This window comes from Doryrhamphus excisus, chromosome 8, assembly GCF_030265055.1.
Source record: "Doryrhamphus excisus isolate RoL2022-K1 chromosome 8, RoL_Dexc_1.0, whole genome shotgun sequence".
In the NCBI taxonomy this organism is placed as follows: domain Eukaryota; kingdom Metazoa; phylum Chordata; class Actinopteri; order Syngnathiformes; family Syngnathidae; genus Doryrhamphus; species Doryrhamphus excisus.
Window position 1 is genome coordinate 17041037 of NC_080473.1, and position 26827 is coordinate 17067863.

At 41.4% G+C, this 26827-nt stretch overlaps 1 protein-coding gene across 5 annotated transcripts in view; it reads right to left on the bottom strand.

The window, feature by feature from the left end:
• Positions 1-26827, bottom strand: part of LOC131134774 (neurobeachin-like) — a 189247-nt gene that overhangs the window by 122660 nt on the left and 39760 nt on the right. For 3 of the 5 annotated variants that reach the window (XM_058080376.1, XM_058080374.1, XM_058080377.1), the window contains 18 exons: positions 24606-24714; positions 21879-22031; positions 20521-20689; positions 12784-12863; positions 11388-11450; positions 10898-10995; positions 10440-10532; positions 8394-8502; positions 8236-8317; positions 7235-7358; positions 6321-6513; positions 4614-5561; positions 3264-3466; positions 3020-3173; positions 2180-2354; positions 1427-1554; positions 1127-1234; positions 821-974 (listed from right to left, as the gene is read on the bottom strand). In XM_058080376.1, coding sequence (XP_057936359.1) covers positions 821-974; positions 1127-1234; positions 1427-1554; positions 2180-2354; positions 3020-3173; positions 3264-3466; positions 4614-5561; positions 6321-6513; positions 7235-7358; positions 8236-8317; positions 8394-8502; positions 10440-10532; positions 10898-10995; positions 11388-11450; positions 12784-12863; positions 20521-20689; positions 21879-22031; positions 24606-24714 — 3143 coding nt within the window. The remainder of the gene's footprint in view (positions 1-820; positions 975-1126; positions 1235-1426; positions 1555-2179; positions 2355-3019; positions 3174-3263; positions 3467-4613; positions 5562-6320; positions 6514-7234; positions 7359-8235; positions 8318-8393; positions 8503-10439; positions 10533-10897; positions 10996-11387; positions 11451-12783; positions 12864-20520; positions 20690-21878; positions 22032-24605; positions 24715-26827) is intronic. The other 2 variants (XM_058080375.1, XM_058080378.1) reach the window with 1 other exon arrangement.

The window sequence follows — 26827 nt, forward strand, 5'->3', positions numbered from 1 at the left end:
GCATACAGGAACATGACATGCTAAAAACATGAGTAAAACTAAAAATACTCATTCACATCTTATGTCATTATACTGACTGTATTATGCAGTTAATGGACACTCTATTTGGCATATTATAGTTGTATTAGGCTCCCCCAATGAGGTCAGCGTGGCCGACTTTAGCCTACGAGTCATCTCAGTTCCCAGACAATCATTTGCCGCTCTCAGCTGGGGAAAATTCCCCAATTTTCTGGTGAAATATATAAAAGCGGCAATGTGCCTCTCTTTGCTTCCAACAACCTCTATGATCCCATTCTCCTCTGGAAGATTGCTTGCCTAATGGCCACTGACAGATGACACTGAAAATAACCAGCCAGGGATCCATTGCCACCCCCCCCCCCCCCCCCCCCCAAAAAAAAAAACACACTGGCCTTCGCCTTGCTTTACATCTTCATGCTTTGTGTCCTTTGTCATATTTTTGTACATTTCGTCATATATGCCTGGGGATAGATGAGCAAAATGTATCCCAGCTGACAATCTTTGGATTTTCTAATGCATTCCAAGTGAATTTTAAGCTAAGTTCATGTGTGGTGGCGTTACCTAGTGGTCACATGGTCATTTATGAACAAAAGCAGCAGCAGAACCAACGTTGTATTTGCAATAAGGAGTAAACCCCTCAGCAAGTAATACTGCCGATGAATTTATTGTAAACAACAGTATGACAAATAGAACACCCAAGAGTTTCACGCTAACACCTGAGTCGTTCAACTGACATTTTGAGAGTGCATGCAGAGTTACATAAAGCTCCCGGATGCTCGGACGAGGATGCGAGGACACTTACCTGTGATGGTCGATGAGTCGATCTCCTGGTGCATGTTGCTTGTCCTGGCAGTCTCGCGTTGTGGTTCCAGGATGTCTCGGTACTTGGAGACCATGAGGACTGAGATGAAGTAGACCACGGCCAAAGCCAGAAATTGAGCTTGTTTGCTGTCGTCCTGCAGTGGAAAATAATAAAGACTGGTCTATACTTGAAGGTGACACCTCAAATACAGTTTATTTTACATTCTTGCTCTGAATCAGCTCCTTATACATTGCAGATGTACCTAATTTTGTGCCTGTTCATACCCTTACTGACTGACATACTCACCACATCACGAAACACAACCGCACGCAGACGGTTGATGTCCACATCCTGCAGGAGCTGATCAGGGTCCTTGATGGGAGACACATTACTATGAAGGCTTTCTAAAATAGTCTAAAGCAGAAAGACAAAATGTGATAGGTTTATTTTGCTTTTACACACAACACTAAGGGAACATACATCATTTGCAAAGTAATCGGAGAAAAATGCGTATTGAACATGACGGAATGGCTGAAAACACAAGGCAAACTACTATTGTACACAAACAGCAAAAGCCAAATGGTTTTGGCTGACAATGTTTTGTACCTTGCTGGGGGTCACTGCATTTGGCAGAATTTCCTGGCATTTGTTGTTGTTTGGAACAAACATCTTTTTCCCCAAGTCTGTGTGTCTCTGCCTGCACTCCAGACAGCTCTTCACAGCCATGCAACACACTGAGCACACACACACAAACACACCATACAAAGAGACAGTCATCTCAGTTGAAGGGAAATGCAGTGTTGATAACGTGTGACCTCTTTGAAAGTAATCAGGGCCCTGTGATGACCTTCTGTTTCAGGCTGCTGCCACAGAAAGTGGGAGTGAAATCAGCAGCCAGAACGATTTTACGGCTGAGCCTCTGCTGACAAATTAAAATGTTTGCAGCCAAGACACTGTGACGCCTTTTTTTCTCCCCCCCTCTATTTTTTTTAAATCATACGGGGTAACCCAGAAAAACAGTCACACATTGAAAAATTGATATAGACATGCTGTCATGTCCAAATTGGCTTTTAATCCAATTATATGAATGCAAGTAGAGACGTTTTAAAGCAACACCATCAAATGTTTAAACAGACACCACAGTATGCCCAAATGACCTGTGAGAAGGTGTGTGATGTGCAAAGAGTTCCTGATTGCACTGTATATTGCTCCCTTTGCTTATTCATATTCCAGTGATGATGCCGACACTCCTTGCAGTGCTCATGCTCCCATCACAGGACAAATTACCCCGCTTGGTCAAACGTTTTTCAGAAGCCACAGTGGAATTGTTACGTCACACATCGGTCGTGGTAAGCTTACCGAGTCTCAGGCACTGACGCATCAGGCCGCCGGCAGACATGTTTTTCTCCACCTCGATCTCACTGAAATTGAGTGAGCTGGAGAAGACCAGCACGTCCACCATGACCATCAGACGGGACAAGAATGTGATGGCGGTCTCCGAGGACATGCCCTGCATGGCCTCGATGTTCTCCACCTTCGTGGATGACAGAAGACAAGTCAATAACTGTAATTAAAAAACAAACAACTTATCGCTGAGTGTCTGCAGGACTGTTAGAGTGTAATTTCCCAGTTTCTGATGGTATAGTGTTCATTATAAAACTTGGGAGAGGGAAAAAAAACAGCATGTGCTTAATCGCTTTGTACATATTTCATAATAATATTGATTCAATTATATTTGACTTGAAGTCATTTTAAACTAATTAAAATGAAACTAATTAAAGCAGCAGGATGACTTACCTTGGCACGCTAGGAAGGCAAACAAGAAACCATTTTTTCTTTAAAGCATTAACAAAACAAGCACGATTACACTAATTACGTCATACTCAATAGAGCAGAGACTTAATTTGGATGAGCACTAAATTATATGAATAAACATCTCCTGCACATAACTTCATTCTGCCATTTAGATTCATGTATTAGTCCTGAAATATTAAGGAAATTGCGGAACATGCCCCACGCATTACCAAGATATTAAAAGATGAATTGTGTATTTATCTAACTAACAAAAAGCCAAGGTTATACAAACAAAGCCTCATTTTGGACGTATAACTTCATGTCTATTTCATTGAGCTATCCATCTAGACATCCACTAGATGGCACTATAACACTATAGTCGTGAGGATGCAGCGCTACACTTACAGAGGGAGAGGTGGCAGCTGAGAGCAAGGGAAGGATTCCCCCGCAAGCGATGATGATGTTGTCCACCATCTGTGAGATGAGATGGATGGTGTTGTGGACAAAAATGATGTTTTCGCTGCTGTTGACAAAGTCCATGGCGGACTTGGTGGAGTGGCTATGGTGGGAGAGTGGGAAACAAACAGGATTGTCATCTGCCGACAAATTGCAGAAAAATCAGCTATATATGTGTCACATTAAAACGCACCTTCTCCATACATGGACGTCACTCTCCAGGGCAAAGAGCAAGTCGGCCAGCAGTCTCTGGTGCAAGGCTGACCATTTGAACTCTGGGATGCGGAACATAGTGGTGCGAGGTCCTGGGCTAAACTGTCGCCGCTGGTCTTCAGACATGGGCGCGCCTCTGAAGTCCACACTCTCCACTGGAGTGGTTAGGCGGCCATTTAGACTCTGGAGGGGACGTAAACACAAATACACAAATAAGTACTAAAATACAGTACATAAAAACCGCCATGAGCAAACAAGTGAGAGGCCGCATGTAGGCCAGTTATTCACTACATACTCCTGTTGGAAATGTGCAAGCCTACATGAGAAATTACAATGCATTCAATTCACAATGAAAGATGACTCCTCCCAAGATGAGCCCTCACATGACCCCCCCATCCACACCTCCAAGGCGCCTCAATAAAAAAACAAAATAACCTCAAAGTGACCGATAAACACCAAATGAATGAGTCAGCAGGACACTGCAAAAAGGCTGTTAAAAGTGGCTGCGTTTTCATGACAGCAAAACAATGTTCTAAAATAAATTCCCTCTGGTTTTCCATTAGTGACCCAGTCTGTCCCCAAAAAGCCTCACCTCTACTAAAGCTTGCATCTGCTGTTGCGGAATAAATGCTTGCGTATTGCAGCTCGGTGGCACTGCCTGGAATCTTTACCAACATGGGCGTCCTTCCTCGCCTTTGACTTTAAACCTATTCTATTCAAACCTAGTCTATTCAATTAACCACCAAATGTAGTCCATAGTGGTCTACAGAAGCGAATAACGGCTGAAGTCTCTAATTAGTGCTGGGTCAAGAAACATTGCAATTAGCAGCTGTGGCTGTAAGAAACCTCCTGATGTAGTTTTTATTAACCCCACAAGGTGGTAGTAGCTGCAGTCGGAGTGTCATAAGTGTTCAGCATTCAGGAGCTTTATCTAGCTCTGTATGCACTTTCAAACTGTGGTACTCAGTTGTTAGTGTGAGGCTCAAGCATGCTACACGTGTTGCACTGTTTACCAGTTTTTGATTAGCTCCTTACCATTAACAAAACATTGGTTTTGTTGCAGCTTTGTTGTGCAATATAATTGTTCATAAATGACCATGTGATCAAAAAGAGTTATGAATTCTTTTCCACTCCCGAATGCACTCCAGATTCTTGAAATCAAAAAAGAAGGTGTTATTAGGATATATACACAGTTTATGTCATAAGAAAATAACCATATATCTATCACCTCTTAAAATAATAATAATAATAATGCCTGACCCTGGCTAGAGAATTTACTGTATTTTTGGGAATGCCGGTCTCTCAGCATTGAAACAGAACAGATTCTAACCTGTGTGGTAGCGGTTGTCTGAATCTTCTTTTCATTTCCATCTGAGGCATTGCTTGTGACATTCACATTAACGGTATTCCTGCTCCAGCCAGCTGAAATGTCACCTTCAGAGGGCGCCACAGCCTCCGGACTTGTGGAGAAAGAGGATGCCTCAACTTGAGCAGGAGTCACATGGTTAATACTGCCCAATGCTGCCAAACTCCCGAAGTCATCCTTTTCCAAAATGTTGGGTAAGGAGGCAAAGGCTGAGCTACCAGTCATGTGAACCAGCAGGCCCAGTTCACTGCCAGCACTGGAGGCATGTGAAGGTTCTGGGCTGGATGGCACTAAAGGTTGAGCTGGATTCAAGTCAGGCAGCAAAGCACCTTCCATGTTGGCCTTGCAGAACAAGAAGCTGTTGCTGTGTGGGATGCCGTCTTTGTCATCATCCAGTGTGATGAGAGGAGGTGTGCTCTGGTCGTCCATGGTGCTCTTTGGCAGCAGCACGCTGCTGAGGTCACCGCTCAGCTTCCCCACTGCGGCACAGTAAACATTGTCCAGCAGGGAGTCAACCTCCATTAGCGCTACATTCTCACAGTCTCCCGGAGTGTCCATGTCGTCCATCTTCACCTCTGTGGCCTCCACCTTCTCAGCCTTGATGTCCACGAGAAGGTGCTGGGCTTCAACGCTAACACCATCTCCTGGATTCTGACCTGCCTCTGGACCCCGACCTTCAGCTAGAAGGTTCCGGGAATCCACACCATCATTGTCTCCCTGGCTTCCCGGCGACTGGGAGTTTCGATCTATTTCTCCCATCTCAACCGCACCTTTGATGCCAGAGGTCTGAGCTGACAGACCTGAGATGGTGCTGACCAAACCCTTCTTGCCTTTCTTGATGTTTTCCTCTTCTTGACGCTGGTACTCCTCATACATCTTTGCCAGGTACTCCTTGTGTGCCTCATATGTCACCTGTACAACATTTTATACACAATTTGGTACAAGTCAATAAGAGGTCCAATGCAAAAGCTCCTTTAAAGGGGAACTGCACTTTTTGGGGGAATTTTGCCCATCATTCACACGTACACTGATGATAACATTTAATAGTTGTAGTACCTTGTCATATTTTGATGATTTAAAACACTACCAAAACTGTTTTCCTCGGCGTATTGATACCAGCAAACTAACACGACGCACAAATCGCTAGTCTCAGCATCATTCACAGATAGAAGAGTGGATACCTAGCTCTCAATTTCGCTACAAAGACTCAACAAGATGCTTGTTTGCCGTCTGCATTTTTTTACCTTAGAACTGGAGCACACATCTTGTGCTGGAAGACGCTCATCCCAATGAGAGTAGACATCGTAAGCATTGTCGCTGCTGTTGTTGTTGTTGACTGAAGTATGTGTATCAATGTGCAGAGAAAAGAAGTTTCAGTAGTGCTTTAAATCAAAATACGGCAGGATCATGATCATAGATTGTATATCGAACAATGTAATGATTTTGTTTTGTTGTTTACTTTTTTAAAACAGGGCTGCATAACCAAAATTACAACATTGTAAGCTAGCTCAAATTAACTAGTTTCCTTGTGTTATAATGCACAGATAGAAAATATGAAAGAAAAAAAATATGTGCATGTTTCACATAAGGATAGGGAATGATGGGCAAAATAAAAATAATAATAATAATTTGACCCATCTCACATAGCCAAATATCACCTGTGTATCTCACCTTTGAGTGGGCGATGGAGAGGGTGTCCACCCATACACGCCAGCCTCCCCACTCATGCTTGATGGCGTGGTACAACAAAATACGAAAAATGTTGTAGACCATCTCTGTGATCTTCTGCTCTTCTGCATTTTTGGGGTTGATGTATCCCAGAGAAAACATCCAGTCCTGCCACACAGAGCACTGAAGCAAGCATCTGCAATAGGAAGGACATTTGGGCCATTTGCATTATGTGTCACAATGTATACAAGCACTCGGTAAATATTGCTGTCTTTAAAGAAGCCATTACAACCCATTATTATCATCATGTCTGAATTAACGTTTCTTGCGGTGTGACTTGTTTATACATTAAATTCACTAGAGAAGAAGAAAACACCAAATTAACAAATGAAGTTGTCAAAAGAGACAAGAACATTGGGCAGAAAGAAAAGCAGCATCAGGGGGAAGCTGCCAATTAGTTGCTTTATTATTTCCAATGAACAGCATGAGGCCTTAAAGCAAGACTATTCAGCCTTGGGGGAGGGCAACTTCTTGATTACAGGATACCAGTGCATTATTAGTATTTTAACAAGACTTGTTTACTTCTGACAAATGATGATGATTTAAAATTTAAACATGCAAGAAAAGACAGCTTTATGTCAACAGACGGCTGCTGTGTTGCACTACATTTGCTACTTCCAACCTTGGAGCTAAACTAGACTTCAAGATGTATATTGTATAGTTACGCTCTTTGTAAATATTGTTTAAAAACAAAATAATGCTAAGTGAGACCCATTTATGAAAGAAAACATGCTTGCTTGAGGATGATTGGTCATCAATCTGTAGTCCATCAAAAATCCTGCGTCTTTCCTCCCTCGACACAAGAAGATAATTGATAGAGGTAGGCCATGTGATAGGAAGTTCCGCTAACCGCTTACCGTCTGTTCTCTCGGCTGCTGCTGAACAGTTTGATCATGTCAGAAAGGAAGAGGCGGCGGATTTCCATCAGCTCTGGGCCGGGAGCAGAGTTCTTCAATAAAGTCGCTATCACTTTGAGGATCACTTTTAGTAAATGGACAAACAACACAAAAGAGAGAGAGACAGAGCACTTAGACCTCTTCCAAGGCCATATATACTTCGAATAGGAAGAAAATTCCCCAATACAGTGCAACCTCGGTTAGTGTATTTTATGGTTACGTTTGCTCACTAACACACACAATTACACAAATAAGTCTGCTTTTCTTTGAATCACGGCTGCAAAATGAAGAAAGTTGCAAGTGGCATTATTTTGATAAATAACGTAAGAAACACTATTCAATTCAGGAAATAACTCATAGCAGAGCTCTGTGATTGTAGGTGACGCTGTTACATTGCCGTCTTTGTCAATCAAGTGTTCAGTTAGAGAAGTCAAAGCAAATGTCAATTTATCTGTTTTATTCCTCATTTATACACATTTACTGTATACTCACTTGTCACTGTTTTATGCATGTAAAAATATAAAAACTTACTTCTAGAAAATCTTGCTCACTGCAACATTGATTGGATTTAAATAACTTCTTAGGGGAATAATTTATTTGGTTAGAGTACGTTTTGCTGTTAAAGTCCAACCTTGTGACACTAACTGAGGGACCACTGCGTTCCAAACTTATCTGCTGACCTCGGACACAAAATAGCTTATCTTTATGTTCACAGCAGAGTATTGGTCATGGTAGTGGGGACTAATGAATTCAATGTAAAAAATGTGAGATGTTTATGTCTGTCATCAGAGAGAATTCTTGTACTGTGCCATGGTGTATGCTGTGCATGCTTGAACAAAATAAAATTCAAAAAGGCAATCGTCAAAGCAATATAGAATAAGTAATTTGCCCATGCTGCAATCAACAAGCATCTTTTTTCTCTACCTCCATATTATGTGTGCATTTAATAACAATAGTCTTACTCGGGTTCTGAATCTTGATGGTGGAGTCAGGCTCAGGGTGGGGTTTGTGGACCACCTGCGTGCACACCTGCTCCGTCAGAATCTAATGTGGAAGGAAGCAAGAAGATGGTCATGCCCACTCGCTCTGTGCAAAGACTGCGTACCGCAGTGTTGGTTACCTCATACAAGGTGTTGTAGGTGGTCACCGTCATAGCACCATTGTGCAGCAGCAGCTTCTCTCCCAGGAGGGTGAAGAGGCTCTGAGTGTGCATGATCTCCACCTTCCTCCTGTGCATAAACACACATATGCGTGCAAACGCAGCAGGGCTTTAGCTGAAAAGTGCCTCGTTAAGAGCCCTCTCCTACTGGGAACCATGTCACAACAGCCTGCTGTCAAATTGAGAGTGGGGGGGGGGGGGGTAGTATGATAAGAAAAGGTAGCCTGGCACCTGGAATGGAATAAAGATGTAACAGAGGCACAAAGAAGGCAAATGGGTGACAAACGACTTGTATGAAAGGCAGGGGCGCTGTCACATTTCTGTTCTGGATTCCACCCGGAAAGTAAGCATATTTAGCGGGAAGAAAAAAAAAAGCAGTTTCTCAGTAAAAGGGCAGGCTACTGAGTACAAATCCAGATGATGACCTTTCCCTTCTGGGATGCCCTTTTCTCCGCATTCAAGCGCCAGGGACACAACAAACCTTGACGTCTCACTACTGTGAACACAACACAATCCCATTTCTGCAGCATGCATCCCTGCATCCCACATTATGAATCACAGGCAACACACCAACAGGCACTCTCCTGCCAGCACTGTGCAGCATTACACAGGATGTTCCGACACGCATCGTCAGGATTACAAAACAAACATCATACACTGGCCACAACATTAGATACGCCTGCAAACTGAAAATGGGATAATATTATTGTTCAGTTTTGATTCATGTTAACTTAACATTATGACTATTATTGAAGTTGGTTTAGAACCACTGCAACACCTGATTTAGTTTTTACATCAACTACACAAGATAGGAGTGCCAGCATTTGGAGTATCATGAGTGGTCATCAGCAAACAGCTCAAGCTACCTCCATGCACTCTGTAATAATATGAATGTCATTCATGTTATTTTATTTATTTAACTATAATGCGGCTGCACGGAGAACAAGTGGTTGGCGCGCAGGCCTCACAGCTAGGAGACCTGAGTTCAATCTCTGTGTGGAGTTTGCATGTTCTCCCCATGCATGCGTGGGTTTTCTCCGGGTACTCCGGTTTCCTCCCCCATTCCAAAAACATGCTAGGTTAATTGTGGCCACTCCAAATTGTCCATAGGTATGAATGTGAGTGTGAATGGTTGTTTGTCTATATGTGCCCTGTGATCGGCTGGCGACAGCTGGGATAGGCTCCAGCACCCCACCACCCTCGTGAGGATAAGTGGTAGGAAATGAATGAATGAATGAATTAATTAATGACGATAATGCTCCAATTAATTTACAAGTCTCCAATAGTCATCGGGGGTGTGGTCTACAAAAGCAAAAAGCCACCTGGGTCCCTAATTAGTGTCCGGACAGAAAAAAACATTGGCAGCGGCTGCGGCTCTCGGGATCCTACTGGTATAGTTTATTTTTGTATTTTTATTTTATTTTTTGCATTTGAAGTTCAATGCATCCAATTTATGTACATCTGCGTGTGCTTTAAAATGTTGGTTGCACCTGTAATACTGTTGTTTGAACAGTATATGTAATGAGTAGTATATAATTATGAACTGATCAGCAATATGAATGCTCCTTACCACTATTACAACACATGTTCTGCTGCTACTGTGTTGTGCAATGTGCTTATTCACTAATGTCCATGTGGTCAAAACAAGCTATGTTTGCCTTTGCACTTTATCATGCACTATGAATTATTATTCAAGTTTTTTAAAAAAAGTTACATATAAAACTTTTACACTGTGTCCGCTTTATATCATATGTAATATGTATACAATTACAGCATTTAGTCATCCGTTTGTCGATAAATAATTAGGAACACCTGTCATTATGATGTAGTGTAGCTTAATAGCACTACAAACTCAAACACAGACCATTATTATTTTTGTTAGGGTCACATTGTAAGTACATGAGAACATATTCAGTCTGCTTCCTATTGGAAGAGTTGCATCCTTGAGAGGCTGCGCCTGATGGCATCTTAACAATGACGTCACGTAGATGCACAAAGGCTACTTACTTGTGTCCCAAATGCTTAAGGAAGTATGCCAGCACTTTGAGGGATTGCACTTGAATGCTTTCACTCTTGGAAGCCATAAGTTTATAGATTACCCTGCAAAACACACAAAGGACAAAAGAAAGCTGGCAACAGCACATGCGGAATAAATTCCTGATAATTGGAAAAAAAAAAAAAAAAAAAAAAGAAACCAACCAGAAGGTCTGCACAAGAGCGGCACACTCAATTCCCTAGAAGCAGTGAGACTACGGAGTGTGTTCGTTCTTTCAGGCTGTATTGCGTCAGCTTAGCGAGAGCCTCAGTGTCACATTGTAAACTCCATATGCAAATTAATTTACATGCGCATGTTCTTTTGTCACACAGAAATTAACATATTAATTATACACAAGTCTCGTAGACCCTTAGTTTTATTTAGTGAAATCTTCAATTCTTGCCCATGGAGACGGGAGAACTCAACTCACCGTATCCCATTCCTCTGATCGAAAGCAGGGATCATGGAGGCAGGGTGCTCAGACATGAGGGCAACCACCAACTGTAACACATCGTGCAGATTCTCATCCTGCGGACCCACAAATTCACAATGTACAGAGGGTGTGCATTAGCTGGTGATTGGGCAGTGGATGGTATATGTACGTATATTAGCAAAACATTTGACAATTGCATGCTTCAATCTTTGTACTGTTCCCAGTACACAAGCTAGGTGCATAAAAGCATGTTTGGATGATTTTGGTGTTAAAGCCTGTCAAACACAGCCAACATATAGTACGTACACACTTCAAAAACCTAGTAGAAAGCTGCTATAGCTTACGGCTTCCTTCCATTTTCACTCTGTGTAATTACTTTTGTTTGTATAATGTATACAGGATAACTCAAGAGATCTTGATTAGATGACACAAAAGAAAAAGGAGCCCGAGATGAAACGTAGTGAGCGAAGACACTTGCAGCATGTACCTCATGCATTGTTAACAAATAGTTGAGAATGCTCTGCAGCTCGTCCTCCTTCACACCTCGGTCCTGATGGAATGCAAAAATGGGAGAGCGGATATGAATTAAACATTGTACAGTACAGGCACAGTACAGACAGAAACCATCTCTAGTAACAAACACAGACAGACAGATTGCCCTCATTGTGGAGAAACAGACTCCAAAACACTTTGTCCACTGTTATAAAGGTGACTTCACAGCATGCGTCTCTAAGGTCTTTTATCATGAGACATGATGGACATACCACCGCCTCAGACACGTCCATACAGGGCATGTTTAACGGAAAAGAAAGAAGCTTTACTACATACCTTAAAATAAAGCCTGGAGCTCTGCTAACTATCAGCTACAGATGTGGAAGCTGGAATGTTCTTCCTTCAGAAAAGAGGCTAACCGATTAGATAGGATGTCAGTATTGCTGGTTCCACTCCTTTATGTAAAGTGTGGCTTGTGGCTTAATTGTGTCACTGTAGTTGTGTCACTCAATTTCTTTACTTTTTCTTGGGTGTTTGCTGTTCTCTGACCTTCAGTTCCATTTCCTCTATGTGAAGGTAAGCAGCATACAATCACTGTGAAATATTGTTTTTGTCCAATCTAAGTGTTTATATGAGATTCAAGGTTACATTCGGTCTAGGAGACAAGACAACCCTGTCGCAAGACACCCTTAGTATTTTTACAATGTTTAGGGATTCATTTGGATATTAGGAGTTCAATTTCCTTTATCCATTCATTCCATTTTCTAGATTATCCTCACTAGGGTAGCGGGTATGCTGGAGCCTATCCCAGCGGGCGAGAGGCGGGGTACACCCTGGACTGGTCACCAGCCAATCACATATAAACGAACAATGATTCACACTCACTGCATTTCCTTTACTTGAATTCAAAATAAAGAGGCTGTGTATCAGCACCACAATTGCAACCTGGTTTGTGGTCATCTCCATCCATCACACCACATACAGCAAAACAAAACGCAGAGCCGCAGATGTTCACCGACAATACCTTTGAGCAAAAGGGTGCATATGCAATATACGGTATCTATTATGTTGGTCAAGTACAGTGTATGTAAGAAGTGCATAATAGTGATTTTTAGACGTTAGGCATCGGCATTATCTCAGCAGGGCTTACTAAAATCAAGACTAGATTTTGGCATATTGTGGCACCTCTGACAGTAACACTGTTGAATAATACTATGATATGAGAGCTATAATTTCAAAATACAGCCTTATTTTGAGTGCCATTCTGATTAAAACCCTGTTAGTACAACTGGAACTACCCTTTAAACAAGGGTTAGACAAAAAGATAAATGAGGCGATCAGAAGCCTTTAAAGGATTACAGAGTGCAGCTTGGGGGGGGGGGGGGGGGTACCTTCAAAATGAGTTGCTTGAGGAAGAGAAGCATGAACCCCCGCAGAGAGATGATTTCTTTCTGGGTCGGCCTTGGACCATCTGTAGCAAGGGGAGAAAAAGAGCGAGTGAGGTAGAGCAGTTGAACAACGTAATGTACAGCCGCCGTCTTGTTTATATTGTTGTTGTTCATTCTTATTTTACTCTTGGTCGATTTTAATGATGTGGAGTTACTGTTTGAAGTCACAGTAATGAGCTACTGATGCCTTGTGTTGGGAGAAAGGGGTACATATTTTACACACACACTCTTGCATCCCCCAGCTTTGAACAGTAAATTCAGCTTCTTATGATTAAAAAAACATTGTCTCATGCACAACTGCACATTCATCAACTCCACACAGTGAACCTTTACTAGCTCTAACACGTACAAAAAAATACATTCTATATCAGAAACATTTCATGCAGCGATGGCAAGCCTCGAGGAGGGTCATTAAAGGCATCTAAAAAATAAATTGAGCGTTAATGTTGTATCAAATGTCAGCGTACATCCCAGGCAGCCTTGGCTGACATGTCGTGCAGAGGCACTAAAAGCCAAGGTCACACCTGTCCATCACATGAGCCAACTTCTCATTAAAACTGCTTGGGTGGTCCGGCCCAAATTAGGATGGAATGACCACCAGCTATCCATCTTGTCCTGGACATTAAGGTTTTATGGCTGTTTGTTGGTTCGCATGTTTACACAGGCACATAACCAGTTGCCAAAAGAATACGGAGGTAATGGGCCAAGAATGAAGTCATTACATTTTGGTGCCAATCCAAATGACGGATCACAATCAGCTTCAAAGACTCTGAACGTTTAAGAAGCTTCAGTGGAAGCTCCAAACGCAATCTATTTTGGGATGTTAATCAACTCATTGTTTGAAATGATCATTTAAATTAAAATAAAAATATTCTACAATACCTAGCATAAAACCCAAACCCCGTAGGGAAGATTTTATTGTATTGCCGTATTGTAGAGAGCAGCCAGGACATTTGAGACACCGCTTTGCTACTTTGTAATGTGATCTATTGCCTCTTCTAGGGTCATCATCACACATTCTGTCTGGGCAGCCTTCTGTGGTGGCAAACAAATTTGCTGCACATTTCCTCCCCCATTAAAGAAATCCATTCATTAAGTTTGAAAATGTCAAAAATGCGACCAGTCCAGGGTGTACCCCGCCCTTCGCCCGAAGACAGCTGGGATGGGCTCCAGCATACCTGTGACACTAGTGAGGAGAAGCGGCATAGAAAATGGATGGATGGATGTCAAATATTTACTATGATAAAGTTTTATGTTTATTCTGGCCAAAATCTAGACACTCTACAATGAGGACCTGGACCTACAGTCAATAAACGATTTAAGCATTTTCAATTTTGACTGGGTGGCTTTTTTTTGTCTGGTACATCTTTTTAAGACTTTGACTTTACTGGTTGATTAAATCAGGAACCCTGACCACTATCCACCGACAAAGCGGGAAACATGGAAGAATGAGTGAAGAAAAGAGAAACAAGTAGGAAACAAATGAAGAGAAAGGACAGATAGACGACTGACAGATACGGAGGGGGAGGACAGAGACATGACAGTCATGGACAACAAATAAATTCACATGGCACTCTCTTGGGAGAGAAAAGTAGACAGCGAAAATCATTTACTGTATGTTCATTCTTCCCTCTGGAAGCACAAAAGCAGTGCTTCTCAAATGTTCAGTACAAAGTAGAAGATTTTTGGGCTACCCACTCGAGTCTGAACTGAGGTCATAGAAAATAAGGACTCTCTGAGCCCAATATGAATACACCACCCGAATTCTGATCCTGTAGGTCAGTGGTTCTCAGCCATTTTTAAGCCATGTAGCCCTTAACCGAGGGGTGTCTAACGTGCAGTCCAGGGCCGTATTCGTTGAGAAGTAATTTGTGTGTTAGATGGTAGTCCGGACCTACTGATAGGAAATTCTGCGTATCTGGACATTGTGAAGAGCTGAATCATGTTACAGCGTAGTCACTACCACAGCTTTTCTAACTGCCTTTAGTTTCCTGTGTCGTAGTGAACACTGATGGCTGAAGGAACATCCAGATTATTGTTGGACATCAGATAGAACGGGTCATCTAGAAACCAGAAGGTTGGTGGTTCGTACCCGTCCATCCCAGTCACTATTGTGTATTTACCACTATGCCTCCAGTGCTGCCCACACTAGTGGGCGGAGAGACCATAGGCATGAATTGCCAGCCAAGTTTCCGCCAGTCTACCCCAGGGCAGCTGTGGTCCAGCATCCTTGTGTGACTGTGGAGTGAATGGACACTAGAATTCACTGTGAAGCGTTTTGGGTATCTTGAAAGGCCCTAAATGAATCCAATTATTATTTTTGCATACATTGTCACAAAGCTGCTCATATTTACATAATATACAAAATATTCCCATGTTGCATATTTCTTTGTTGAGACGCTCACCAATTTCAGCCATGGTTAATTATGTTTTGGCTGACTTTTTGGTGCTTTTGTGAAAGAGAAAAAACATGAAATTCTGTACACCAAAAGGCTACCAATTACCAATTGACTTAAGGATAACATTATTTGTCCATGCATGTCAAGCTTCACCGGAGAGTTGGTGGGGGGGGGGGGGGGGGGGGGGGGGTATATGCAGTTGTTAAAAATGTATATTTCTTATTGAGACAGCATAGCTGAAATTATATCATGTCCTCTCATGAATTCTAACTGCTTCTCTGGAACACACATGCGGACAAAATATTGACAATGTAATATATATAACACCAGTATCACAAAGTTTGGTATAAGCAGTAACTGTATTTTTGCATTGATCCATAAACTTTGAGGTATCCACCTGCAGGGACATCCAATGACTGCAAAGAGAATAATAGTTAAGTTCTACTGGGGTACATAGGTCAAACTGGCCTGTCCTTGATATCAGTCACCCTGAAGAACTCCACCTTCAGTGGACATGTGTTCATGTAACACGTGCTGGGAATGACGGCAGACACACAGCTCTACCAAAAGCAGTGTAATCAATGACAAGGCTCCCCCGAGGATTCGTGGAGAACGGTTAAGTATCTCGACGTTGATTAATAGAGAGGAGGAAAACGTTGTGCCGAGACAAGAGTGTGACAGGGAAGGGCTAATAAGAACATTATTACCACAGCCACCAATGCATTGGAGTTATTCACAAGCAATTATGTTAAACAGCTTCAGTGCAGCTCTTGTTTCTCGATTGCAGATTACAGTGTTTCGTGCACCCCAAGGGCAGAGGGAGATTATTGAAAAATTATTTATTTCAACGTGATTAATGCAGTCATGTGCTCAACTTCATGACTCATGCTTGTTATGTGATAGCATAGACATAAGTATGAGTTCTGCCTCCGAAGGCTGGGCGCCTTTAAGCAAGCAAAGGCTCTCATATGCTTAAGTCTGTGTTATTTGCATTCTTATAATTCAAACCAACAGTAAGTGATAGGAGGAAAGGATTTAGTAACAGGAATGAATGGAAACAGACAGTGATGAAAAGGCATTGTGGGAAATTCCCATCAAATTCAGGGTTGTTTTCTTGTCCTAAATGAAAATCCCCAGTGGTTCTCAGGATTGCAGGTGTAAATACTGGCTGTCTAAAGCTGGCCAATTTTGAAAACCACCATAATCAGTCATGTGTCCCCTTCCATAAGGGCAATCCATCAGGTGGAGCGCACACATAATTTAACCAGAAGCCCTCAAATGACATTACTCCTCAGAGGCACGTCCGTTAGAGCTGATTTTGCCCAGAAAATTTTAGCCGGAGAAAGGCGTTTGGAAGTGAGCACCATGACGAGCTAAGCGGCTTTTCATTGTCCATTACCAAGCGGGGAACAGAGACAAAGGGAGAGGGCTGTTGATTGAGACAGAGTATGTGTTGGGTACCTCAAAGGAAGATGTCTGGAAGAAGTTGGCGTCTCTCAGAGGTGATTTTGCACATAACTGAATGATATATGGCTTTAATTCAAAAGCATTCACTATTAAAAACCTGAGGGGAGGACGAGACGGCACAGAGCCCCTGTTTGAAATGTCCTCCCCGTGTCCCTATAATTGAACACTTCATTACTTACTCGACTCGCCCCCTCTTTATGCGCACCTTTTGTTTGGTCATTTCTCAGTCGACAATGACAGACCTGCCAAATCAAGCTTAGATTAATGGCTCTAGACCTGTGCTGCAAAAGACCTGGAGGAGGGAAGCGATCCATTTTGAGATTTGTCTTCATGAGCCATCAGTCCATAACAACGGACGCCATTTTATTGCCTTTGTTTAAAGGACCCTGCATGAGAAAGGCTTAATTGCAGAGCGCACTGAAAAACAATCAAGACCAGTAAGTTGCCTTCTATCTGCTCAGATCAACCTATCAACCTATACCCTGCATTGCAGCACATGCAAACTCCACACAAACACACCGCCAGTACTCCAGCGGCAGCTTTTACAGGCAGGAGTTGCTCAGCCTTCATCTGGAATCCAAATTGCATCACACACTCTAGTGGTTTTAATGACTTCTGCATGTTTGGTGTGCTCTTCGGTAGAGAAGGGACACTGCATGAGTGCCACCAGCACAGGGGAGCTGTGGTTCATTGACGGGAAACATGAATCCAACATGTACTCAGACATTGTAAGGCAGTGCATGATCACACTCCGGGGAAACAGCATGATAAGGAACCATAAAATGACAAATGCAGGTGGTGGAGTGGACAAGTATGTTTCCTCCACTGGAAGGAAGCCGGCTCCACCAGTGATGTCATCATGGAGGAGTGAAGAAGTATTCCAGTAACAACCTGTGCAACTCTGTTCAATTCCATGCCCAAGAGGTAACAACCATGCTCACACTAAATATTGACACCAAGGACACAAATTCCATCCATCCATCTTATTTCTATGCCGCTTATCCTCACTAGGGTGGCAGGGGTATGCTGGAGCCGATAGGACACAATTCGGTTAGGTAAATTGTCCTTTGTGAGGTGTCCTCACTTGTGTTGCCAGTGATTTAGACGGTAACGGCTGGGTGTTGACTCTTTCAGTGAATAGTAAATCTATACTGCTACACAAGCGTTACACTGACTACTTCAAATTACATCAAAGTTTCAGATCTATACTAACGACTCTGGTTACGTTCTTAAAACACTGTTACAATAGTATGGGCATATTCTTGTACAGCATTATGAAAGATTAAAGATGTACAATGGAACCTTGGCTAGCGTCCATCCAGGTCAGTAGATTTTTCATTCATTCATTCATTTTCTACCGCTTATCCTCACGAGGATCGCGGGGGTGCTGGAGTCTATCCCAGCTGTCTTCGGGTGAGAGGCGGGGTGCACCCTGGACTGGTCGCCGGACAATCACGGGGCACATATCAATTAACAAAAGTTTAGGCCAAAATCTTGCCTTGACTTACGTACATTTTCCAGGTTAGCGTACAATACTGTGCCATAAACATTTAAGGTAAGTTTTTCTTTAGTTGAGTAAAGTTACAAGTTATCCTTGATGTAAGCGTTCCCAAAGATGAGGTAGCAGCACACACACAGAACACGGAAATCATTTTGCTGTTTTGTCAGTATTATTGTCATTATTTCCTGTGTTGTCAGTATTTCTAATTCAAGTGTTTTTCATCTTCTTTATCAAAATCTTGGCGCTTGGAACTTTCTTTGGCTCAGTGCGAAACTTTGTTGAATACAAGAAATAACTAATCGCAAATGTTCATTCAGCCCTTTCATTGTATATGCATTTAGAAGTTTACTATAAATGCAAAAAAAATATTTGTGTTTTGGCTTTCTGGAATGGTTTATTTGATTTTGATGATTTCCTATGGGGAAAAAATGTTTCAGTCAGCAACCGTTTCCGTTAGAGTCAAACTTTCTGGAACAAATTATTGATGCTAACCCAGGTTCCACTGTATTCTGTTGCTTTGTATGTTGTCATCATGACCAAGCTAAACTCAACCTAAAAAGGTCACTACGTCTATTAGTGGGAAATCAATTATAGGAGAATATAGGCCTTGACTCATCTCTCGCACGACCCATGAGAATAAATCTTCACCCCAAACTGTCAGGCGCTAATTTATTCAGAGAAATTAGCAGTGACAGCGTTGCTAACAATGGCAGGAATCCCCTTTGACAGCGTGACAAGTGCTATTAAACCACTAGGATTTAAGCGGCAATGAGCATCATCGCGACGTGGATGTGGGATAAACCCAGCTGTCGTGGAAAAAAAGGTTGCGAGTGATAGGTTGTTAATAAAATTCGGTAAAAGGAGAATGGATAGTAAAAGTGACACTTCAAGGACACTTTGAACACACTGTTCATGGGAAGTATGTGATGATGAAAAAGGTGGAAACCAGCTGATGACAATGATAAACAACACCCCCGTAGCTGAGACTTGTTATAATATACATACATAAACATGCAAAAAGCCTTATTTTAATTGAACAATTATAGTACTGGTGAGAAACAAACTAAATTGAAAATGTCTTCTGACGTTCCACTTTTATTCCAGCACTTGAACGTTTTGGGGGGAATTTTGCCCACCATTCACAATCCTGATGTGCAACATGAACACATATTTCTTTCCCTTTACTGTGCATTATAACGGCAGAAAAAGAGTTAATATGAGCTAGCTAACAATGCACATCATCGGGACACACATTTCAGCAGCGTTTTATCGTTTGATACGCATGCTGTAATCATGCAAGGACACAGACATTGATGATAATTATATTTACAGTATCTTGCCGAATGTTGATGATTTAAAACATTACCGAAACATCTTTACTAGGAGCATTGATTTCTCGTCACGAATAGAACTTATGCTATTTCTGTCAACAACAGCAGCATAGATACAGCGACAACACTTGTCATGTTAGTCCGCCAGATAAATAGTTTTTTTGTGTTAGCTGCTACAATAACAATATTGCTGTAGCTTGGTTAATATAGAATTATGTCGTGTACTTTAAATGGAACATTGTTGCAGTTTTTTTAGGGATATTTTAGCAGCAAAATATATATTTCTCATTATGTCCATTGTTAGCTAGGTCATATTAACTTGTTTTCTTGTGCGAGAATGCACAGAAAAGGGAAGGAAATGTGTTCATGCATCACATAAGGACTGCAAAAATTCCAAAAAAGTAAAAGTTTGGAGAAGTTTGTGTATTGCAGTATCCTCAACTATTTGATGAAAAGATAAAATGCTTAAATAATGTAAAATAAATAATTAAATAATAAAAGAACCAAAACAGTGTGTGTGCAAATGCCCAGAATAAAACAGTAGCGACTACAATGCCAATATATCATGATGAACCACAGTTATGTTTTGAAATAGCAGTGTGAGGAAAAACACATTCATTTTCTAAACAGGCTCATTAGCATAAGCATACTTTTGTTTCACAAGCAAACTCATAAATCCTATGGTTATTTTCTATGAAAAACAAGGGAAGGGGAGGCCTGTATTTGTACAAATGCATTTCCATAATACTATTAAATAATATTTACACACTAGCAGTAAAATGTTTGGACCATCCCTTTCAACTGCATGAGAAAATGTCTCCAAACATTTTATTGGTACAGCATGTGATCATTTCCCCCGCAAATAAATAATAATTGAGAGTGAAAACCAATATTTGAGCAATGATAGCATTTCTAATTTCAAGCGGCATGGACCACACCAGGCACCAATAGGCTCCCCGTTGCCAACAGTGCATGCGCTCACCGAGACCCTTCGGGGTGATGCCGCTGCCATCTGCGGGGTTGACAGCCCAGTAGTAGTACTTGAGCGTGTGCATCAGCTGGAGCACCGTGCCGCCTCGTCGAATGGTGTTATAGATGGTTGCTGTGCCGATGAATTCGGAGGAAAGGTACGTGTAAAGAGACAGCTGGATCTGCAGTGAAAACACATACATCTATCATAGATGGAACTTTAAGTACATTTGAAAAATACAGAACTGTAGCTGTCGGTGGAATACAAGGAATCCTTAAAAGTCACCTTAGTCCCTGTTTTAGAAGGATTTTTCTTTTTCTTCTTCTTTTCATTTTTAATAAATACTGAAGTCTGTGATAGTTGGGCTACGTCTCAATTTGGGCACTTCTATTTTTTTTTTGAGCGCATAAGTGTGTTCACGCTGGAAAAAAAATGCAGTGCACTGTCAATACCCAAATGTTACTGGACACAACCCACCTTCAATAGTCACAATCTTGGCTAAAAAAGAGAAAAAAATAATACATTCAGTTTGGGTTATTGTAAAATCCCGAGTGTGCTCTGACAGGTAGTTGCAAGTGACCATCGATAAGGAGGGGAGAGGAAGCAGGTAAATATTGCGATTAGGTGTGCAGTGACAGTAGTTGATTTGGGACAGCACTACATCTGTGTACGCAAATGTACTGGTGGTTTGAGACAGCATATCATGACCTTGCGTGACTTTATTATTTCACAAAAAAAAAAATTGGTGTCCTCTTTTGCACTTCCCCCATAATAATTTCATTAATAACGCAATGTAGTTATGCACAAAGGGGATGCATTTTTCAAGTTGATGCACATCGTGGCCTGAAATGAAACAGTGGTGATAAGTAAACACCACTCTGTTATTTCAATGACAACAGAAAAGCACAAAAACATTATCCAGTGGCTTGAAGTCCTCCAAGTGTTGTGTGTTGGATGCTGGCTGCATGCCGCCATCATTTACACAACTAGCTGCTGGAGGAAAGAGAGAGCAGAGGATACATGGATTGTGTGGCATGTCCTCAGGGAGGCAGTCAGTGCCGCTCTGGGTACCAATGTATCTAAAAGTGGTCTAACCCACTTCATTACCTCAATGTTTCTCTCATTTTTTTACTCACTCCCTCTCCATCTCTCTCGGTGCTCTACTTTGGAGGACGGTAGCAGGAAAGCCTCCAAACAATTTAGCATTTATTTCACATATTTATTCATGCTTGGTCCCAGCCGCTTTCTGGAGACAAGTGCATTTTCAACAAGCACACAGCTTCTGTGATATCTCATTTATTTATTGATATGGGCACAAAGATGCCAGGAAACTCTGTCTTGGACGATATGAGTTACCTATGCGGGCTCACCTTGGCAGGGGTGTGGATCCAGATGCCAGCATTGAACAGGATGTGGTCGCACAGCTGCTTGAGGAGGGGCGCCCCAAACGTGAGCCCATCCAGATATTTAGCAAATGCGAGGAACTGCTCCAGCACGGACCTGGTGATGTGCACCCGTGACGACTGTGGGAAAGCAACAAAGCAAAATCTAACAAATGAGCAGAAACATGGGAGCAATTACCAGCTAGTAGTAGTAACGAAACAAAATATACAGTATATTTAGTATTTGTGTGGGTTGCATGGTGGCAGAGTGGTTAGCATGTAGGTCACACAGTCAGGAGATCGAGAAGAACCGGGTTCGATTCTCAGCTTGGTCATCTCTGTGTGGAGTTTGCATATTCTGGGTTTTCTCTGGGTACTCCAGTTTCCGCCCACATTCCAAAAACATGCTAGGTTAATTGGCGACACCAAATTTTCCATAGGTATGAATGGTTGTATGTCTATATCCAGGATGCACACCGCCTCTCACCCAAAGACAGCTGCAGCATTCCCCCGAGACCCTCATGAGGATAAGCGGTATAGAAAATGGATGGAATATTTGTGTGCAGGTGTATGTATACACACACTATATGATGTATTATATATACTTTACAACTCTATAACTATATAATTATATTTTCAAAATACAAAAATGGAAATATTTTCAAAATTACATACATTTAAAATAGTTCATAATAAAGATTTGCATGGTTTCAATGAGGTTGCTTGCCAGAGTTCTTTTTGGATGAAATGTTGAATTTCTCCATGATTTAAAAAAATATATGATGTGAACGTTATTAGAATTTTCTCACAGTGTTATTTTCAAATAGTATTGAACTTGAATATAACCATTATGAATTTTCTTAACCACAAAAGAGCTTCATTTTTAAAAACCTCATGTGTGAGTGCTGCCCGGCTGTTATGCACACCCCAAGAAAGGCTTCATGGAGGGTAGGAAAGTGTGGAGGGGGGAGGGAAGGGAGCCTCCAGCAGCCATGGTGCCTGGAGGCAGGAAGGTGCTCAGCCTGGAGTGCGCCCAGCAAGGCTCCGGGGGAGGCCAGAAATTGAGCATTGAGCCCGGCCAAGATAAAGTGATTGCTGATTGACCACCTTAGCATCATTGTCTCAATGTCAAAAGCTGCAGTGTTTTATATCAACACAAAAACATCGCAATCCATGTGCTGTGTAACTCAGAGATGAAAAAGATCATACATTACTGTGCATGCTGTACTATAACTAAAATGATCACTTTTGATTGCCTTTTTAAGGTGTTATTTTTTTACGGACAGCGTATAATAGTTACATTATCTTTTCATTTGGTCTGAATCTGGCACTCTTATTAAGAATAGTTTCCACTTATGAAACCAAAATGCCAGAGGAGTAGTTTATACTGGAGGAATCGCTTACTTACTCAGATCGCTGTGAGCACTTTTTGCAATAAGGTCCGTGAGGTGGGCCAACTCAATGCTATTTTCCAATCAGTTCCGCGGGCTGGATGAAATTGTAGCACGGGCCGGATTTGGCCCCTGGGCCTGAGTTTGACAAGTGGTTTCGGAATAAAGTTCTAAGCTAAGTAATACATGAGATGTACACAAGAAAGGGTGTGTATTTCACATGATAGTGTTAATTCATTCATTGCTCAGGTTTTTGTACCGCATGCTTTACAAATGTTACATACAGAGAACATACTAACTCCTTATTTCTAAAATCACAAATACTTAAACTTGCTGATATAGTTCATCTTCAAACAGCTAAAATAATGCATAAGGCTAAAAACAACCAATTACCTAAAAATGTCATCCAATATTTATCTACAAGAGAGGAGAAATATGATCTCAGGGAAGAACTAAATTTGAAACACTTATATATGCTAGGACTACGTTAAAAAGCCATAGCATTTCAGTATGTGGAAAATTCAAGAAACAATACAAGCAGTTGATGTTTGCTAAATACAAGGATGAAGAGTCTTGAACCAGTCATGATGTGCTATATATATATATATATATATATATATATATATATATATATATATATATATATCACTATATTGACACTTACTATGGTACCCATTATGTCAGTATGGTCAGTACGAGGTACATTATTTTAAAAAATATATATATTTTTTTTAATTAAAAAATGAAAAAAAAAACCTTAAACTGTATTATGGAAAGCAGGAAGTGAACAAACAGTAACAGTTAATGATTGTAAAAGTACCAGATGGAGGGGTAGGATTTAATAAGCTTTGCTTCCTTTTGGACATGTGGAACTGTTAACTGATTATGGGATGCACTCAATTGTAATCTGATGCATGTTCAAATGAAATAAAACCATTACCATTACCATAATAGCACATGTGATATCAACTTAAAGGACCAATAAGCAAGAGCACATCTTTTATCATGTCCCACTGTGCAATGGCCTCAGTCTTTGAGGAAAAAGTTATACTTTGCATGGAATTTCTACTTTGACACATTTCCACCTTAGTGTCACCTGCTCTCTGCCCAGGTGGAAACTCAGCAATGGCCAGAAGAGAGTGTAATGAATGTGCAGGAGAAGTGTGGTTTAAACATATCTTGAACAGATGGAGCCATATGTGAGAGTGTGAAAGCTGGCCGGGGGGGAGTCGCAATATAGCGGAGGAAAAAAATAAATAGTTGGCAAGGTAAGACACCGAGTGACAAAGTGATGTCACTTTGGTGAAGGTTCTCTTTGTGTTACCTTTTCTAGGAGGTATCCAATCACCAAAAAGCCCTTCCCTCCGAGCATCTGTTCCTGCATGGCAACAGAACTTTTAAGCAGCTCCACCAGAAAGGCCAGGAGAGTAGCGCTAGAAAAAGCACAGGACACATAACCGATAGTAATCACTGTAAGACAGCACCACAAAATTTGGCTTGTATCAATATAAGGTCAAGTGAAGGGATGAATTAACATGTAAAAAGCCCATAAAGAGCCCGAAAAGGTCCGCTGAAGGTGCCTTTTTCCGTTGTTCAGCTGAAGCCTTTGGCTGAGTGACAGCGGTGCCGGGTGACGCTCGGTAATCGGCTTTGCCTCACATTCTCTGGTGGCCTCCACTCAAGCACAACAATAACAAGGACACAATCACTCCAGTGCAGGCTGGCCCAGAGATGCACTACATGCATACAAAGTCGTGTGATCGAGTGTCGCTTCGTCTGTTTGCTCGAAGCAAGTGTCGGCTCGCTTATTTATTCCTTCCAACTGTTGTTGCACTTTAATAAAAATTCATGATCTCAGAAAGGAATGCTTTCTTTGAAATTATTACCTTCGTCATTTGCAAAGGTGTGAGTTTAATTATATGTTTATATAATATACCTTTTTGTTTGTGAGTAACTTTATGGGTAGTATGCTACATCTATTTATGGGGTTTCTTGGAAACCTTATCTGGGCATGTGGCATGGCCCAAACTATTAAACATTACATGCAAACCAGGTTGTCATACTGGTAATACTCCAAATATGTACTACTCTTACCTACATGACTTGTGTGAAACACCATTAATAAAGACGATAGCCATGTACACATACGTATTAAAAAAAAGTATGTGTTTTGGCCTGTTGTCCATATAGAGACAGTGTTCTGCAGTATTTGTATGTAAGATTTTGTAAGATATGTAACGTTTTTTACAACGGGTGATGGTTTCAGGTATCTCAGTGCAGTAGGGGAATTAATAATAAGAAATGCAGAAAGTGATTCAAAATGCATATAAATACATATAAATGATGAATGAATGGGGTAAATGGCTATTCAAGGTAAAAGAAAATGATTCTTGGCGATTGCCCCCAAAGACACGACGTGGCAGCGAGGTCAACCACCACCACCTTCCTGTTTTGGCATGAGTTGTTTCTTGAATTCAATAGTGTTTCTCACCTCAATACTGTAACCAAAGATTGAGCTAAGACAAGCTGAAAGTGGCAACATTTTGATAAAAGGTGAGAAACTGTTGAATTCAAGAAATAAACAGAATTATGGTGTGGTGTTGTGTCTCACTGCCACATCGGGTCTGGGAACAGTGGTCTTCAATGAAGGTAAAAGTAACCTTATATGCATTTAAAATTGTCTTACTGTACTGTAATTATAAAACTGATTTTACATTTATGATAGTCATCTGATTACATCATAGACAAGTGATGTAACGTCCGGTTCTGGTTGCCATAAACAAAACAAAACACTCGCTAACCGGCGAGGATGCTAACCAAGGTTCCACTTTATATTTGACTAATATTGTATTGGCTGTATGCCTTTCCAGGTGATTGATGCGTGAGAGTGACAGGAAGAAAAGCCCTGATTCACTTGGAAAAGGTTGGTCTGCATGTATAAAACTCTAGACCCTGAATATAGGACAACCTGTCTTTTTCAGTAAACTAATGTGCAAGTCTTTGACATCAGAAAATGATCATTACGATAAGTTCGGAAAATATTCAGAAAACTGTGATAGGGAGAGGAACGATGTTGAACAGTGATGTAGCCAGGGACGACCGTACACATAAATCAAACCCTAATATCTGTTATATACTGAGGGATTGTGATAAGCTGTGGAGGCTGAAATGGTTTCAGGTATAAGGTATAAAGGTATATAAAACTGCGGTGAGACAGTTGATGTTGTTTGGTCTAGAGACAGTGCCACAGAGGAAAAGACAGGAAGTAGAACTGGAGGTAGCAGACATGAGGATGCTGATGTTCTCATTGGGAGTGACCAGGATGGATAGGATTAGGATCAAGTGCATCAGTGTGACATTACATGTTAGAGGCCTTGGAGGCGCTAGAGGAAGACCAAAGAGGAGGTTTATGGATGTAGTGAAGGAGGATGTGGGATAGTTGGTGTGAGAGAGACAGGACAGGGTTTGATGGAGGAGATTGATTTGCTGTGGCAAACCCTGAAAGGAAAAGCCAAAAGAGAAAGAAGAAGAACTGTATGTGTTTTA